The 15572-nt window shown below is 34.3% G+C and overlaps 2 protein-coding genes across 3 annotated transcripts; both read left to right on the top strand.

Annotated features, from left to right (window-relative positions):
• Positions 1 to 6761: 6761 nt before the first annotated feature.
• Positions 6762 to 12311, top strand: LOC110715537 (protein SIEVE ELEMENT OCCLUSION B-like). 2 transcript variants are annotated; one of them, XM_021894119.1, is made up of 7 exons: positions 6762 to 7033; positions 7126 to 7251; positions 9508 to 9956; positions 10052 to 10161; positions 10554 to 10696; positions 10786 to 11268; positions 11448 to 12311. In XM_021894119.1, exons 1-7 carry the CDS (start codon positions 6848 to 6850, stop codon positions 12063 to 12065), a joined length of 2115 nt encoding a protein of 704 aa, XP_021749811.1. In that variant the 5' UTR covers positions 6762 to 6847; the 3' UTR covers positions 12066 to 12311. The 2 variants fall into 2 exon arrangements, with proteins under 2 accessions (XP_021749811.1, XP_021749812.1); XM_021894120.1 differs by having other exon boundaries at positions 7126 to 7230; positions 11448 to 12065.
• A 1326-nt stretch (positions 12312 to 13637) lies between these two features.
• On the top strand, positions 13638 to 14828 carry LOC110715427 (vegetative cell wall protein gp1-like). The gene has a single exon (XM_021894010.1). It carries the CDS (start codon positions 13638 to 13640, stop codon positions 14826 to 14828), a length of 1191 nt encoding a protein of 396 aa, XP_021749702.1.
• The last annotated feature ends 744 nt before the right edge of the window (positions 14829 to 15572 follow it).

The following is a 15572-nucleotide window of genomic DNA, read 5'->3' as shown; positions in this document are numbered from 1 at the left end:
TATAGATTTTATTATCCAAATTCCAAAAATCACAATAAATGGTCAAAATGAATAATATGATTTCACATTATTATAGATTTTATTATCCAAATTCCAAAAATTACAATAAATGGTCAAATGCAATCAATTGTTGTGGTAATTATAAAAGAGCAAAGAAATCTCATTGTCATTTATATATTGTGAAGTAATAACCTATAGGCTTTTTTCCCGTACCACTTTTTCACATAAGATACACGTGCTCATACTAATATATGATTACTATTAGTACGAGGGTTTATAAATATATTATTACTAACAAAATGTGTTTTAAGGTTATAGGCAGAATCTTATTATTATTATTATTTTTTTACTTTAGTTGCTTTTACTTTTAATATAATGAACCACATGCAATCATATTATTCTCATATACTTCAGACAAAACTTAGTTGATTATTAGCTAAAGAATTTCCAAGGAAGAAAAAAGATGAAATAATTAATATATTATACAAGAGCATCATTTATAGAACCACATATTACTCCATCCAAAAACTTTACAATTCAAGTAGTAACGATACTATATGGTCTATATCATAAGTCAATTTGATCCCAAGTCTCCACAAGACCACGACATCTAAATAATTTTAAGATTATGCAAAAAACTTATATTAGTGTCAACAACATTTATAGAGGAAATGTTTTTATAAGACCAAAATATAATTTTAATTTTATTTGCATGAAATTGATAATATTTTATTACTATTACTCAACCCTAATAGTATAGATAATGAAACAAAATTGTAAAATTTAAGCTTGTGTTCACCCATAACTATATATATATGGAGTATATAACTTGCTCATTAGTTTCTATATCCCTTCTTATATATAATTTTACACAAAATAAAGAAGAGATTGAAGACGGTAAATGAACTAACTTATATTTTGTCCGGTTCACCTATTTAATTTAATTTAATTTGATTTGAATTTTTATAATCCGATTTGATTTGATCTAGTCTCATCTATTTCCTAGATTTGACCAATCTTGAATCTATTTACATACTAATTTAGGATAAAATTATCAAATGAGATTTCAATCATCAATTTCGTATTAATATGCAATTTCCACATATAAAAATTTTATACATTTTTTTATTAAGAGTTTAAAGACAATTATTATGTAATAGTTAAATTATAAGTAAAAAAAATTATAAAAGATAAGATTTGATTTAGTCTAGTCTGATATGATCTAATTATGTACGAAACAAACAAATATCAAATTAAATTCTTGATATAATTAATATAGATATTTAAATTCTTGATACTCTGTATTTTTTTTTTTAAAAAAAAGTATAACATTATGTTTTCCATTGCATAATATTGAACATTTTTATATTTTTTTTTTGGTGTTTAGAGAGTCACAAATGCAGATGATGATAATCGATCGCATCTATGAAACCAAGACAAAAGTTTTAACCAATTGAACTATCCTTCATTGTTAAATATTTATATATATCTTTATCAATTGTCATATAATAAAATTATTAAGTTTTTCATATATTAAAATTATATATTGAAACGGTTTCAACAAGACCTCAACATGAATTTATGTTTCTCTAATATTTAAAAATTGAACTTGTTGGTTAAAGGGTATTAGTATGTAAATAGTGCTAAAGTCAACATTATGTAGTTAAAATTATATATAAAAAAATCGAAGGAAGTAACTCAATTCACTCTAGCCTTTTAGTAATTACTAGTACTAATTACTAGTGTTTAATGTGTTTTTGATTTGTCCTTTTATTTTGTATTGATATTAATTGTAGTAAAAAAAAAGTTTTTTTTTTTTTTTTTGACAAAAGAGCTATCAAATAAATGGAAAACTAACAGAAACAACATCAGTCAACGAAAAGCTAAAACATAAAATACAACAACTGACGACGCCGGACACAACCTGCTAACCAGTGACCCGGAGTAACCCACAAACGAGGAACCTTTTGAACCTGGCAAACCAAAAGGGATTGAACTGAAGCCCGCAACTCCTGAATGAGCCACCAAACCGAAATTTCCATTGACCCAGACGGAGGACAAAGAGCAAGAAGGGCAGCACAATCTGTATAAACCCGAATTTTCAAGAAGCCTCTACGGATAGCAAACTCTAAACCCCAAACACAAGCTTGAAGCTCAGACTGCAACGCTGAACTTGCCATAAAAGCCCGACATCCACCTCCTAGTACCTTAGAAGAATGAATATCACGAACTATCCAGCCTGCTCCAGCCCTATAAGTGGAACAATCCTAGGCCCCATCTATAATCAAACAAACCGTTGGAGAGATATTAGGTAACTCTCGCAGACACTGCGACCTGACATCCTGCTTATCCTCCAAACGAACCAAACAAGAAGATTTCGAAGACCTCTTCCACTTTTGAGCCTGCATAGCACGAAGAAACCACTCTGACGTCAAACCAACAATAGTCCCAAGCGACCAAACAGCTTTCCTAAACCTCAGATGATTACGAGAAATCCAAATTTCCCAGAGAAGAGAAAATAACAAAGCAACACCCTTCCAATCCCTCAGTGACGAAAAATGAAAAATTGTACACGAGAACCAAACACCGAACGAAGGAAACTGCATAAGATCCCATTGAATGCCCAACGCTCCAGACAGCCAAAGACTACTGATAACAGGACAATCTCTGAATGTATGAGACATAGATTTCACATCCACATGACAAAAAGCACAAACTGGATCGATCGGGAGCCCTCGAGCATGGAGAGTAGTCGCTAAAGGAAGAGCGTCATGCAACAATTTCCAACCAAAGATTTTCCACCTTGGAAGAATTGGTAAAGCCCAAAACTTCCTCCACCATGCTGGAGAAATTTGAGATTGACTACTAGACAAGACCCTAGGCTCACAAAGAAGTGCATAAGTAGATTTTGTTGAGAAAACACCATCCCTAGTGAACTTCCAGTAAACAAAATCATCCATCAACTGCAGTGGCCGATCCAACGAAAGAATTCTAGCAGCAGAGCTAGATTCAAACAGACCATGAATGATAGTAGCATTCCACGCGCAAGAACGCGGATCAAGTAAAGAAGACACAAGAGTCGGTCGAACCGACTTAGACGGAAGATCCTTAAAATGAACCGGTTCCCCCGGAACCCAAGAATTCTCCAAAATACGAACACGAGAACCTGAACCAACCTTCCAAAACAGACCTTTCGACAACACGGAAAATCTCAACATAAGACTTCTACAACCCCAAGAGGGACAAGAAACCGAGAACGAAGAGCTGGATATTTTGCAAACAGAAGCCGGGAAACCAACAACTGAGGGCACTGAATAATCCGCCAACTCTGCTTAGCCAACAGGGAAGAGTTAAAAGGGGCAATACTGCGAATTCCCAATCCTCCTAAACCCTTTGGAAGATGGAGCAATGACGAAGAACGAAGAGCTAATCCTCGATTAGAAGAAGAGGACTTCCACCAAAACCTGGCTAACAAATTATCCATCCTAGAACATATAGAATCAGGAATTTTTTGAAAACAGACAAAATATGATTAAAGGAGGCAATGAGCACTGAGTTGATAATAACAAGCTTCGCCGCCGGTGAAAGTTGAAGAGCTGCAAAGGCCTGTAAGCGTTTGGCAACCTTGTCCAAGAGGAACCCAAACTCAGAGCATTTACTACGGCCCAAATCAACAGGTAGCCCCAAATATGAACCAAATCTAGATTCAGACCGCATTTTCATACAACCAGAAAGATAAGCTCGATAGTCCTCTGGAGTATTAGGACTAAACTTGACAAACGACTTCTGCAAATTAAGCATTTGACCTGAAATATCACAGAATGCAGAAAGCACATTCATCACATGTTCACACGCAGGAGGAGAAACCTGGAAAAATAGTAAGGAGTCATCGGCAAAGAACAAATGTGAAATAGCTGGAAAAATTAGTATTGTTAATTTCCCTCCAAGTAAAACTTTTGAAGTCCATCTCTTCTAGTCTTCTGTATCTTTAAAGATTCAAGACTTGAAGTGCAAGGCTCATAGTTTAAAGGAAAGTTGTTTCCAATGTTCCAGCATAGATTTCTGAGGAGAATTTGCTTCACCTTTTATTTTAATTTCCAGGAACATTATTCTTGTCATTTTTAACTTCACATCGTTTTGTTAGGCATAGCCAGAGGATCTACAACATATCTTCAGAATGTGCTTTAATGCTCGTTCAGTTTGGAGGGGTGGTTGCCTAGGCATCCACTCAAAATTTTATGGAGACCTTTCTCTCTCAGATTGGATCCAAGGTTATATCCGACTTTTTATTAGTCAGGATGGCCCTTCTAGTTCCCGCTTAGGTACCTTTGTCGGTACGCTTTGGGGTTTGTGGTTATGTCGGAATGTCAGGATCTTTAGGGATTCCTCTACCTCCCGGCCATTTGATTTACAGTTTGCGGAGGATATGGAGACTCATTCAATCTTTGTAGCCTCCGAGGAATCTTCTTTTACCTCTAATTCGGTGGGAAGGGATGCTGGGGCTTCTTCTCCGCCTGGGTTTTACTTAGCTCACCTTGGTCTAACTAACCAGGGGACGGCGTTACATACTCTCCAAATTGATGGCTCTTGGTTTCAAGACTCTCAACATGCTGGGATGGGTTGGTGCTTAGATAATGATGATCCGTTAGATGCTCGTATCCTCGGTGGCAGTAACTATGGCCAGTGTTCTTCAGCTTTACATGCGGAGGCTTTGGCTTGCATGTATGGCCTTCAATGGGCGTTGGATCAACGGTTTAATTCCATCACAATTTTTACTGATTCGTGTAATCTCGTTACTCTTCTTCGGGGGGATGGTCAAGGTAATGTGGATTACCATTGGCTCATTCGAAAAATTAGACGGCTAGGCTCTTCCTTTCAGGTTTGCAGTATCTATAAGGCGGATCGTCAGCGTGTTAATCGAGCTCATCAAATTGCTAGAGAAGCGGCAGTCAATTTTATTTGCTTTAGTATTAATATATAATCTATTTGTATCCTTTGTCTAAAAAAAAAAGTTATAGTATAGAATATTGAATGAATAAAGTAATTCATAGGCTTACGTGTATTGGGCCATGCATGGCACTATAAACACTTTTTTATAAGAAGATACTTGCATATTTCTAACACTGTAAGATACTCGACAATATGAAATTAGCGCAAAAATGCAACATAGATTTAGGCTACAACACTCTACATGGTATATGGAATTTGAATATTTATGTCGGATATAAGTACCTGCATATCTGAATATGAAATTAGCGCAAATTAGATATAGAAGTATGGTAGGATATTATAAGCATTTTGTCAAAGGATCTTATGAAATTAGCACAAATTAGATGTAAAAATGTAGAATGTTTAAAATAGATTACTACTTAAAGGATCAACTTGACTAAAATCCATATTGAACATAAATATACGTCTATTTTAATATAAAAAGAGTGCATGGGACTATAATCTGTTGCCATCTTAAATTATTCAGTTGACGGTTAAATTAATGATCCATTTATATTTTATCACTTGTGTACGTGGTAAAATGAAGAATTGAAAAACTTATACTTCACTTAACTACGAGTACTTTGCAAAAATAATTAACATGTATGAAATAGTCTACTTGTTATTTATTAAAATTTAGTACCAAATCAATATTTAAGAGATCATCATATTGTACCGCTAGGACTCATCTTTATCGTTGTTAATTTTGGCCAATCACGCAAATTACCGACCTAGTGAAGGAAAGGATAATATTATTACTTGGAATTCAAGGTAAAATTACTTTTTTTTTTTGGGCGTTATCCATTATGTCATATTGATGATGATCACAATTTATCGTAAGTAAAAGTAATTTGAAGGGCCAAAGCAATTTAACTTTTTAAAATATGACTTTCAACCACATGTCCCCAAGTAAAGCTAAGAGATGTAAAAATGTTCACATTAGACATGCTAAAGCTCATTAACAACATTTTGAAAGCATTTCTTAGAGATATATTGGATGTTAAACATATGATGAATAAAGTCTTAAATTGTATATAAATCCACTTATATACAATTTGAAGATAAGACTTTTAGTTTGTATTACTAAATCATACAAGTACTGTTACACTCACTATTAATATCGGGTTAGTAGTTAAACTAAAAGATTAATTTGATGGTTGAAGTCCTTAGTCCTATAACGATTACTTTATCACGGGTGTTTAATTGAAGTAAATGAAGAATCGAGTAACATGTAGTACACTTGTTATTAAGCCATCTAGCACCAAATTAATTTTTTAAAAGATCATCAAACCTTACCACTAGAACTCATCTTTATCAATGTGAATTTTGAAATACCAACCTTAAGAAGGAAAGGATGCTATAACTTGATATCAAAGGTACAAATGCTTCCTTTTTTGGGCATTATGTCACGTTGATGACGGATCAAAGCTTATTGGTAACTTACAGTAAAATCGCAATTAAATTACTTGGTATTAAAAAATGGAAGAAAAAATTACTCGAAAACAAACTAAGAAGTAATCAACTCTGTTTTTAAGCAAATATGTTCTTAATAAATGATGATAATAAACTTTTAAGGATGCTGTAAAGACGTTGAAGGGACCACCAAAGCTACATAACCTTATCTTATTACTTGGCTTTAGGTTCTATGCAAGCAAGGAACTGATTCAAAGATCTTTTAAAACTTTATATCACATTATCATATTATGTAATTAAACAAAAAAATAAAATAAAAATTATTACAAATTTTTATCACTATATAATGTTCAGTTTACTGAGCGCTAGTAGAACAGTTACACTTACTTGTTCTAGTAACAATCACAAAGTTTTTAGTACAAAGGTAGCTAAGAAAAAAAGAAAAATGTCTGCTGCACCATCACATAGGCAGATGGCTAGGAATGAACGTCGGATGTTTGCTGCATCCGACGACAGCACAATGCTGAAGCAGATCCAGGGAACACATGCTCCTGATGGCCGCGATGTAGATGTCAGGCCGATCTTAGAAATCATTGAGGATGTCTTTAAGCGTGCTGCCCCTAGCATTCCTGTATGTTTATTATTTCTTCAGTCCATTTTTAATTTTTTTTTGTATGTGTGTTCTGTTTTTAAATTGTGATCATTTTATTGTTCATTTTGCAGGGTGCACATATTGAATCTTTGGATGATAAGACTGGTGCAGCTGTTGTTGATGAAAATGGGATGCTTGAAGCATTGGCTTTTGTCATTCAGAAGGTTTCCTGTGAGGTACTAAGACCACTCTCAATGGTGAGCAAAGAAAATGTTCACCCACTCTCTCTCTACCCACTTTCTCTCTCAACAAATCAATTTTGTTCATGGGCAAATTTTTTTCATATTTCCTCTCCCAATGGTGAGCAAAAAAAATGCTCACCCACCACTATCTCTCTCTTACTTTTTCAATACCCTACCATAACTTTCTCTCTCCTACACAACACTTCTTTATTTATTTATTTCATTTATATTTTAACATTATTCCAAATAAATAAAAACTAGTTTAATTACGTGTAACTTATTTTTTTTATTTTTTTCTTTTTTATCGTTAAAATTTATCGTAAAATTATTTATGTTATTATAAATAATTGTAAAAAAAAAGCTCATAATTTTTTATTTATTTTAAAAGCGGTACAATATTAGAGAACAATTAATTTGCAACGTCATGCGCAATTAAACTTAGGAAATAAAAAAAACACAACAACTACATCGTCTAATTTCTCCCTAATTACGGGGCCCGTATCGTTGCCAAATATGTTCGACTAAATCACGTTTCAGAGATAGATGAATTTCTCTGTCACGGAGGGAAGCTTTTCGCTGTAGAAATGCGTTGAAGTCAAAGTTGGTAGGTCGGCCTACGTTGAATTCAAACGGTGGCGTTGTAGATGTTGATGCTGGTGTTGATTCTTGTTGATCTTCTTCGTAGAAGGCTCTTAGAACTTCGGCTCGAGTGTTGATTCTGATGCAGTGGAGGTGGTTGCGTCGACATATTGCCCATTCTTTGCAAGAACAACTGAAACTCGGGATTAGTTAGGAAATCATCACTAAAACCCGAAAGTTGTTGACGGAAATTTGGGTTGTTTGGATCCATTAAAATATTCTGCACCAAAAAACAAAAGATCAATATCGTTACAAACATTTACTCAAAAAACAAATTAAAATGATAACAAATCCAAAAAAATATCAACAACTTTCTTCAATTGCATAATGCAATAACATTACATGCCATACAAAATAACATATATACTAATTTTAACACATAACTACAGGTACATGTTAAAGAAAATAATTAACCAATACTTGCAACACTTTAAGAACATGTACATAATGCAATATAATTTCGTGGCCTATAATTTTTTTTTTCAATAAAATCACATATATACTAATTTTATTAAGTTAATACATTTATATATAGCAACAAAAATTTACCATTAATTAATTGCAACAACAAATTCAGAAATTTATGGACAAAATATAAACAACTTTCTTAATAATTACATATTGCAAATATAATTACATGGCCTAAAATATTTTTTTTTTTTAAAAAAATCACATATAATATACTACTTATATTTAACTGATTTTAAAAATTAAATAATTTTTTTTTTACCTCAATATGGATGAATTGCAATAGCAATATTCTTCTACAAAATTAAAATACTTTTAAGAAAATTAAAATTTGGAGGATTTTAAGGTGTTTTTGAAATTGTATCAAAATATATCAAAATGCATGTCTATTTATAGAGAATTTAATTTTATGACCGTTGGTAATTTTTTTTTTTTTTTTTTACAAAATATATTTTTCTGAAAATGGGAAATACATAAATAACCGTTGTAAAACGGCTAGTATTTTCTGATTGGTTGTCTTGCTGCCAGCTGCCACGTGTCGCGTCCTCATTCGCCAGCGAACTGCACGCGTCAGCTTCCCTTTTTTTTTTTTTTCTGATACTCAAAACGACGCGTTTTGAGGCGCGCCTTTGAGGCAGCTTCATCAAAACGCGTCGTTTTGATGTTAGAGTCAGCTTTTTTTTTTATTTTTCTGACGCGTGTGGGGCCCACTTGCAACACTGTTCATGGCAAAAAATGCTCAACTTTTGAGCTTTTTAATAAATGCTCATGAGCATTTTTACCTATTTTTCATTTTACTCACCATTGTGAGTTGTGAGCATTTTTTTTTCCTCACAAAAAATGTTCACGAGCTAAAAAAACTCTCACCATTGAGAGTGCTCTAAATGAGTCAATTACTCGCGATTTTATATAATTTTGTTGCCCCTTTAGGCCATGACCATCAGGACCACACCTAGTCATTTTAACTGAATGTTATACTTGTGTGTCCAAAATAAAGTATCTAAGGAAAAACGAATTTTAAACCAGAAGACTGATAAAATAGATGTACAATACATTACATGGATTGGCAATTATACTTGTAAAATCTCAAATGAGCCAAAAAAAAAGGTCTTATCTTCAAATATAATTTCATGTTTTCATAACATATGTTCTGTATACTGGCAGATAACATGCAAATGCGCGGGAGGAGGAGATGCACATGCGACAACAATGGCACTTCTCAGCTTGCTGTCAAGCTATTCATGGGATGCAAAGGTAGCCATAGCTCTAACGGCACTAGCAATAGCCTATGGAGAGTTTGGGTTGGTGGTTCAGCTCTTCTCTAGTCACCCTCTCGCCAAGTCTGTTGCTGTCCTTAAGCAACTACCTGATGTAATGGAGCACTCTAATGCACTGAAATCCCGCTTTGAAGCCTTGAACAATCTCATTGGGGCGATGTTGGATGTAACAAAGAGGATTGTTGAGTTCAGGCAGCTGCCTCAGCAGTACATCTCAGCTGAGCAGCCGCCTTTATCTGTTGCTATGACACACATTCCAACTGCTGCTTACTGGACTATCAGGAGTGTTGTGGCCTGTGCCACGCAGATTTTTAGTCTTATTGGCATGAGCTACGAGTGAGTTTACTCTTAATCAAAACAATCTAATCTGATCATTAGTTTATATATACTGTATTTTCTATTGGCATCATACTGTTTTCATTGTTTTCTAGGTATGTTTCATCAACGACGGAAGCATGGGAGTTATCAAGCTTGGCTCATAAAGAGAGGAACATTCATGATCATCTTATGCAACAACTTGCACTATGCTATCAGCATATAGGTCAATCTTCTTCGTATTTCCTCCAAAATTTATTGTTGCGATTACTAATAATTAGTGTGATATTTTTACTGATAGCTCCTGTATGTTTGAACCATTTCTCCACTATTCGCTTTACTAATTTAACAAACTTTCTTTGCATATAGTATAATTGTATTGTATGTGAAATCTAGTATAATAGTTCTATAATGACGATTATTAAACATAGTAAATAATTTCCTTTTGTGATAATGCAGGAAACTGTAAGGTATGTCAGGACTCCCCTGCATTTGCCTTAAAAAATCTGTTTCTTTAAGTATATTAGACAAATGTTTGATGGCTTTGATCTAGTAGGATTACTGAATTTATCAAGTTGAATTTTCTTGGGCATTTTTAGAAATTAATGTGATATGCAGATGAGAAGAAACACATTGAGGCATACAACAATCTTGTACGCATCCTCGACTTACCACAGCTTGACAACACCAGGATTCTAAGGCATTTGATATACTTGAAGGATGATATTATGCCCCTTTATGAAAAGCATACCAATTCAAGGGTTAACTCTTACACCACATACTTTTTCCATCCATTTTAGTTCATTTTCCTCCTAAAAATAATCGAATCCTAACGACTCAAGTGCAACAGGTTCATGTTGAAGCCCTCAGGAGAAAAACAGTCCTGTTACTCATTTCAGACTTTGATGTCACCGAAGAAGAGCTGAGGATTCTAGACCAAATTTACAGTAAATCAAGGTCAAAGCCTGAGCTCCAGTATGAAATTGTGTGGATTCCGATAATTGACAAGACTATCCCTTGGAGTGAAGCACTACAGCAAAGATTCGAGCAGCTCGAGTCCATGATGTCATGGTATACTCTGCATCACCCAAAAATTATGGAGCCTGCTGCTATAAGGTATATTAGGGAGGTATGGAATTTTGACAAAAAGATGATCCTTGTCGCGCTAGACCCCCAAGGGAAAGTTGTATGCCAAAATGCTCTTCACATGTTTTTAATTTGGGGAAATTTTGCCTACCCTTTTACTACTATGAAAGAAGAAGCTCTTTGGAGAGATGAGTCTTGGAGGCTTGAGCTTTTTGTAGATGACATCCAACCTCAAATCATCGAATGGGTATATCCTCTTTCATATCGCTGTCAAATTTCACTGTTTTTTTTAAACAGTTTTCGGTTCTTTTACTTCTTCTGTATGATATTTCAGAGAAAAGACATAGAATAGATCAATAGATTCATTGCATTAGCATAACCATAACGAGTTTTAAGCTTAATAAATGTGTGCCTTTTTTTTCGTAGGCTCATGAAGGAAGGTACGTTTGTGTGTATGGAGGGGAAGACATGGATTGGATAAGGCGGTTTACTCATACTGCCAATAAAGTAGCAGCCGCGGCAGGAATCACTCTAGAGCTAGTATATGCCGGGAAAAGCAATGCAAAGGAGCGAATGAGGAAAATTGTTCAAGTCATAGACAAAGATGGACATAGCCATTATTTGCCTGACTTGAACTCAATGTGGTACTTTTGGATTAGGCTCGAGTGTATGCTCTATTCGAAAATGCAACATGGAAAGGGTGTTGAGAGTGACTCGATTATGCAAGAAGTGATGACAGTGCTTAGCTTCGATGGAAGTGACCAAGGGTGGGCTACTATGTGGTTCGGATTAACTGATATGGCTAGATCCAAAGGAGACATGATACTAGATTGCCTCATGAAGTTTGAAGATTGGCAGGAAAATGCATTAAGGATAGGTTTTTTACCTGCTTTAAAGGAGCATTTGCAGGAACTTCATACTCCACACCACTGCAACCGGCTTATTCTTCCTGGGGTTGGAGGCGGTATCCCTGAGAAGGTGGTCTGTGCCGAGTGTGGAAGACCTATGGAGAAGTACTTCATGTACCGCTGCTGCACTGATTAAAACACTTGCATCTTCTATAACCCGAAAATTATTCAGTTCATTTGATTTTTTATATGATAAGTTTATGCAGTGTATAACAATTTTATGGTTAATGAGTGCCAAGATTCTGCTATGTTTACAAGTAATTACTGAGTTTTAGAGCTTTGTAATAGTCTGCAACAGAGTGTGTGATCATGTAATGCAGTATTAAGATTAAGAATGTAAGATTATTAAATTCTAGTGACAAAGCTGTTCTTTTTTCTGATATATTCAGTTTTTCACTACATACATTCCCTACAAATTTTGATCACACATTTTACTGACCATAAGACATAAGCATATATATTTAAGACTACAAACTGACTGGTCACCCCTTGGTCTAGTTATCGATCATATAGTCTCATACTTCCCGTGAATCTTTTTAATTAGGTCACATGTTATGACATTTAATAATCCGATTTACATGTAACATTTAATTACCTCGATTTACATTTAATTTGCCTTGTATTTTTAAATTAATATGGAGTATCAAAGTATATAATGCTTATTTGTATCCTAAATGGCTACTATGTCATTATTTTACCTTTTATTTATTTTTTTATTTTTTTTTTGAAACAATTATTTTACCTTTTATTATCCATCTATCTATTTAATAATTTTAGAGTCACTTTTAACCTGCACCAAAACTAAGCTAAACCATGCATCTATCAAATTTTGTTCCTTCTTATACTACTTAGTTAATTTTTCCATTTCTACGCGTGAGATCTAAGTTCTTTCATAACCATACTTTCTCCAATATAATATGTAAAATGATAATTATTTACACAATTTATCTTTTTTAATACAAGCTGTCAAGCTAATGACTAAATGAACGTAATATTTCTTCAAAAATAAAAAAAAATGAACGTAACATATAACAGGTAATAGAGCCGAGCAAATTAAGGATGAAATATCCTAAACATGGGATTTTATTTACATAAATAAATAGGTATTCCATATTGTTTACACTAATTAATGTGAGGATATTGTGCTACAAGCCTACAAAGCCCATAATAACTTGTTAGGTCCCATGCTAGGCATAAGATGTAGTTTTCAAAAAAAAAAAAAAAATATTACGATTAATTACTATTTAATTAATTACTCAGTACAAGGTAATAAGATGTAGTTTTCAAAAAAAAAAAAAAAAAAAAGGTAATAAGATGTATGTAGACTTGTTCATTGTAACAATATTCTTCACAAATTAATTTACTAATAAATTGAAAATAATAATAACTAACAAATCAAATATGATTATATGAGCATTACGTACGTATGTAGACACTGAATCATATGTGTATCCATGCATATTATTTTAATTTTAAACAGAATCAATACAAATCAAGAAATAATTGGAATTGATTGATATAGTAATAAATAAAAATGTAATCAATAATCATCTAGGGAATAGGGTAGACTAATAGTATAAAAGGGTGATCTACTATATCCAACAAACACACACAAACATTCCATTCTACAAAATCGAATGGATAAGTAATTAAGAAAAAAACAAGCTAGCTATATAGTGCAAACTAAAGAGAGAAATTAAAGTGGAAGATGGAGATGAAGAATGTGGTTAGTTTGCTAGTATTGGCATCTGTTTTGATTGCTGCAACCATCCCTCAACCTACCTCGGCAGCCCGTATAATCCCTATTTTTGAACCCCCCATTATCCCCTCTGTCTCAGATAGGAGTTTAATCCCTACTCCTCAACCCCCCATTGTCCCCTCTGCTTCAGACAAGAGTTTAATTCCTATTCCCCAACCTCCCATAACCCTCTCTACCTCAGACACAAGTTTAATCCCTATTCCCCAACCCCCCATTGTCCCATCTGTCTCAGATAGGAGTTTAATCCCTATTCCTCAACCCCCCATTATCCCCTCTGCTTCAGACAAGAGTTTAATTCCTATTCCCCAACCTCCCATAACCCCCTCTACCTCAGACAGAAGTTTAATCCCTATTCCCCAACCCCCTATTGTCCCATTTGTCTCAGATAGGAGTTTAATCCCTATTCCTCAACCCCCCATTGTCCCCTCTGCTTCAGACAAGAGTTTAATTCCTATTCCCCAACCTCCCATAACCCCCTCTACCTCAGACAGAAGTTTAATCCCTATTCCCCAACCCCCCATTGTCCCATCTGTCTCAGATAGGAGTTTAATCCCTATTCCTCAACCCCCCATTGTCCCCTCTGCTTCAGACAAGAGTTTAATTCCTATTCCCCAACCTCCCATAACCCCCTCTACCTCAAACAGAAGTTTAATCCCTATTCTCCAACCCCCCATTGTCCCATCTGTCTCAGATAGGAGTTTAATCCCTATTCCTCAACCCCCTATTGTCCCATCTGACTCCTTAGACATGATTTTAATCCCTATTCCCCAACCTCCCATAACCCCCTCTACCTTAGACAGAAGTTTAATCCCTATTCCCCAACCTCCCATTGTCCCATCTGTCTCAGACAGGAGTTTAATCCCTATTCCTCAACCCCCTATTGTCCCATCCGCCTCCTTAGACAGGAGTTTAATCCCTCTTCCTCAACCCCCTATTGTCCCCTCTACCTCCTCAAAGAGGAGTTTTAATCCCTATTGCCTAACCCCCTATTACCCCCTCTGCCTCGAACAACCTCTTTCCATCTCAACTCTACTCGTTTGTCCCCATTATTCCCTGTCCTTCAGAGAACCCCTCTCAAGAGGTTCGCGACCCATAATATGGGTAAAAGTTATTCAAGAGGCAAGGGAAACACGTGAATAATAATGTACTTCTCTTTTATTATTTAAATTAAAATAAAAGATCAATATCTATCTTTGTTTTCGATCTTCTAACATTTTCATATTTGTGATTTTATATTGCACAATGACTTTTAAGAATAAACGTCAATATTTTTTCCTCTCTACTTTTATTAATTGTCATCTTTTTAAACAATAACCAGATTATTTATCACTTCGTAATATTTATGAAATGTGACTATTAAGATTTAAGTCATCCTAATAAAAACAATGCGAGAAGTAATTAAGATTTTAGTGGAGCCTAAAAATTTAAACACATCATTTCAAATATAGATTATGTAGATGTGAATAATGTGATGCCTGATGCATGGCGCTAATGCAAAGCTTAAAGATAAAAAAAAAAAAAAATGTTGCAAAATAATTCATAGGATGACAAAGTAAAATAATTCTTTACAACTTTTTGTTAATCCATAAACTTAACTTGATTAGAATAATAAACACCTTAATTCTTCATGGATTCAATCATTTTGAACAATTTTTACAATAGTTGTGTATGCGTCTTAGGTTTTGTGGTTGATGATGCTCCAAAAAATAAGCCCCATTCAGTTCAATATTTATGAAGTCGTTCGTTTATGATAAAATCTAAAGTATAAAGCAAGAACACCAAGATTTCTCCATCTATTGCAATTTGGAATTATATAGGGTACATTTAGACTGCAAGGGAAATTATTTGCAATAAAGTATATGAAAACCAAGATTTCTCCATCTA

The sequence above is a fragment of the Chenopodium quinoa genome, unplaced genomic scaffold (genome assembly GCF_001683475.1).
Source record: "Chenopodium quinoa cultivar QQ74 unplaced genomic scaffold, ASM168347v1, whole genome shotgun sequence".
In the NCBI taxonomy this organism is placed as follows: Eukaryota; Viridiplantae; Streptophyta; class Magnoliopsida; order Caryophyllales; family Amaranthaceae; genus Chenopodium; species Chenopodium quinoa.
Note: the sequence above shows the minus strand (reverse complement) of the source record. Positions and strands in the feature narration are given on the sequence as shown.

Bases quoted from the DNA above. Each gene is read 5' to 3' on its own strand.
- LOC110715537 (XM_021894119.1), top strand. From the start codon at position 6,848: ATGTCTGCTGCACCATCACATAGGCAGATGGCTAGGAATGAACGTCGG. The intron at 7,034-7,125 runs GTATGTTTATTA...TTCATTTTGCAG, and splicing joins GTGCTGCCCCTAGCATTCCT to GGTGCACATATTGAATCTTT. The intron at 11,269-11,447 runs GTATATCCTCTT...TTTTTTTCGTAG, and splicing joins AACCTCAAATCATCGAATGG to GCTCATGAAGGAAGGTACGT.
- LOC110715427 (XM_021894010.1), top strand. From the start codon at position 13,638: ATGGAGATGAAGAATGTGGTTAGTTTGCTAGTATTGGCATCTGTTTTG.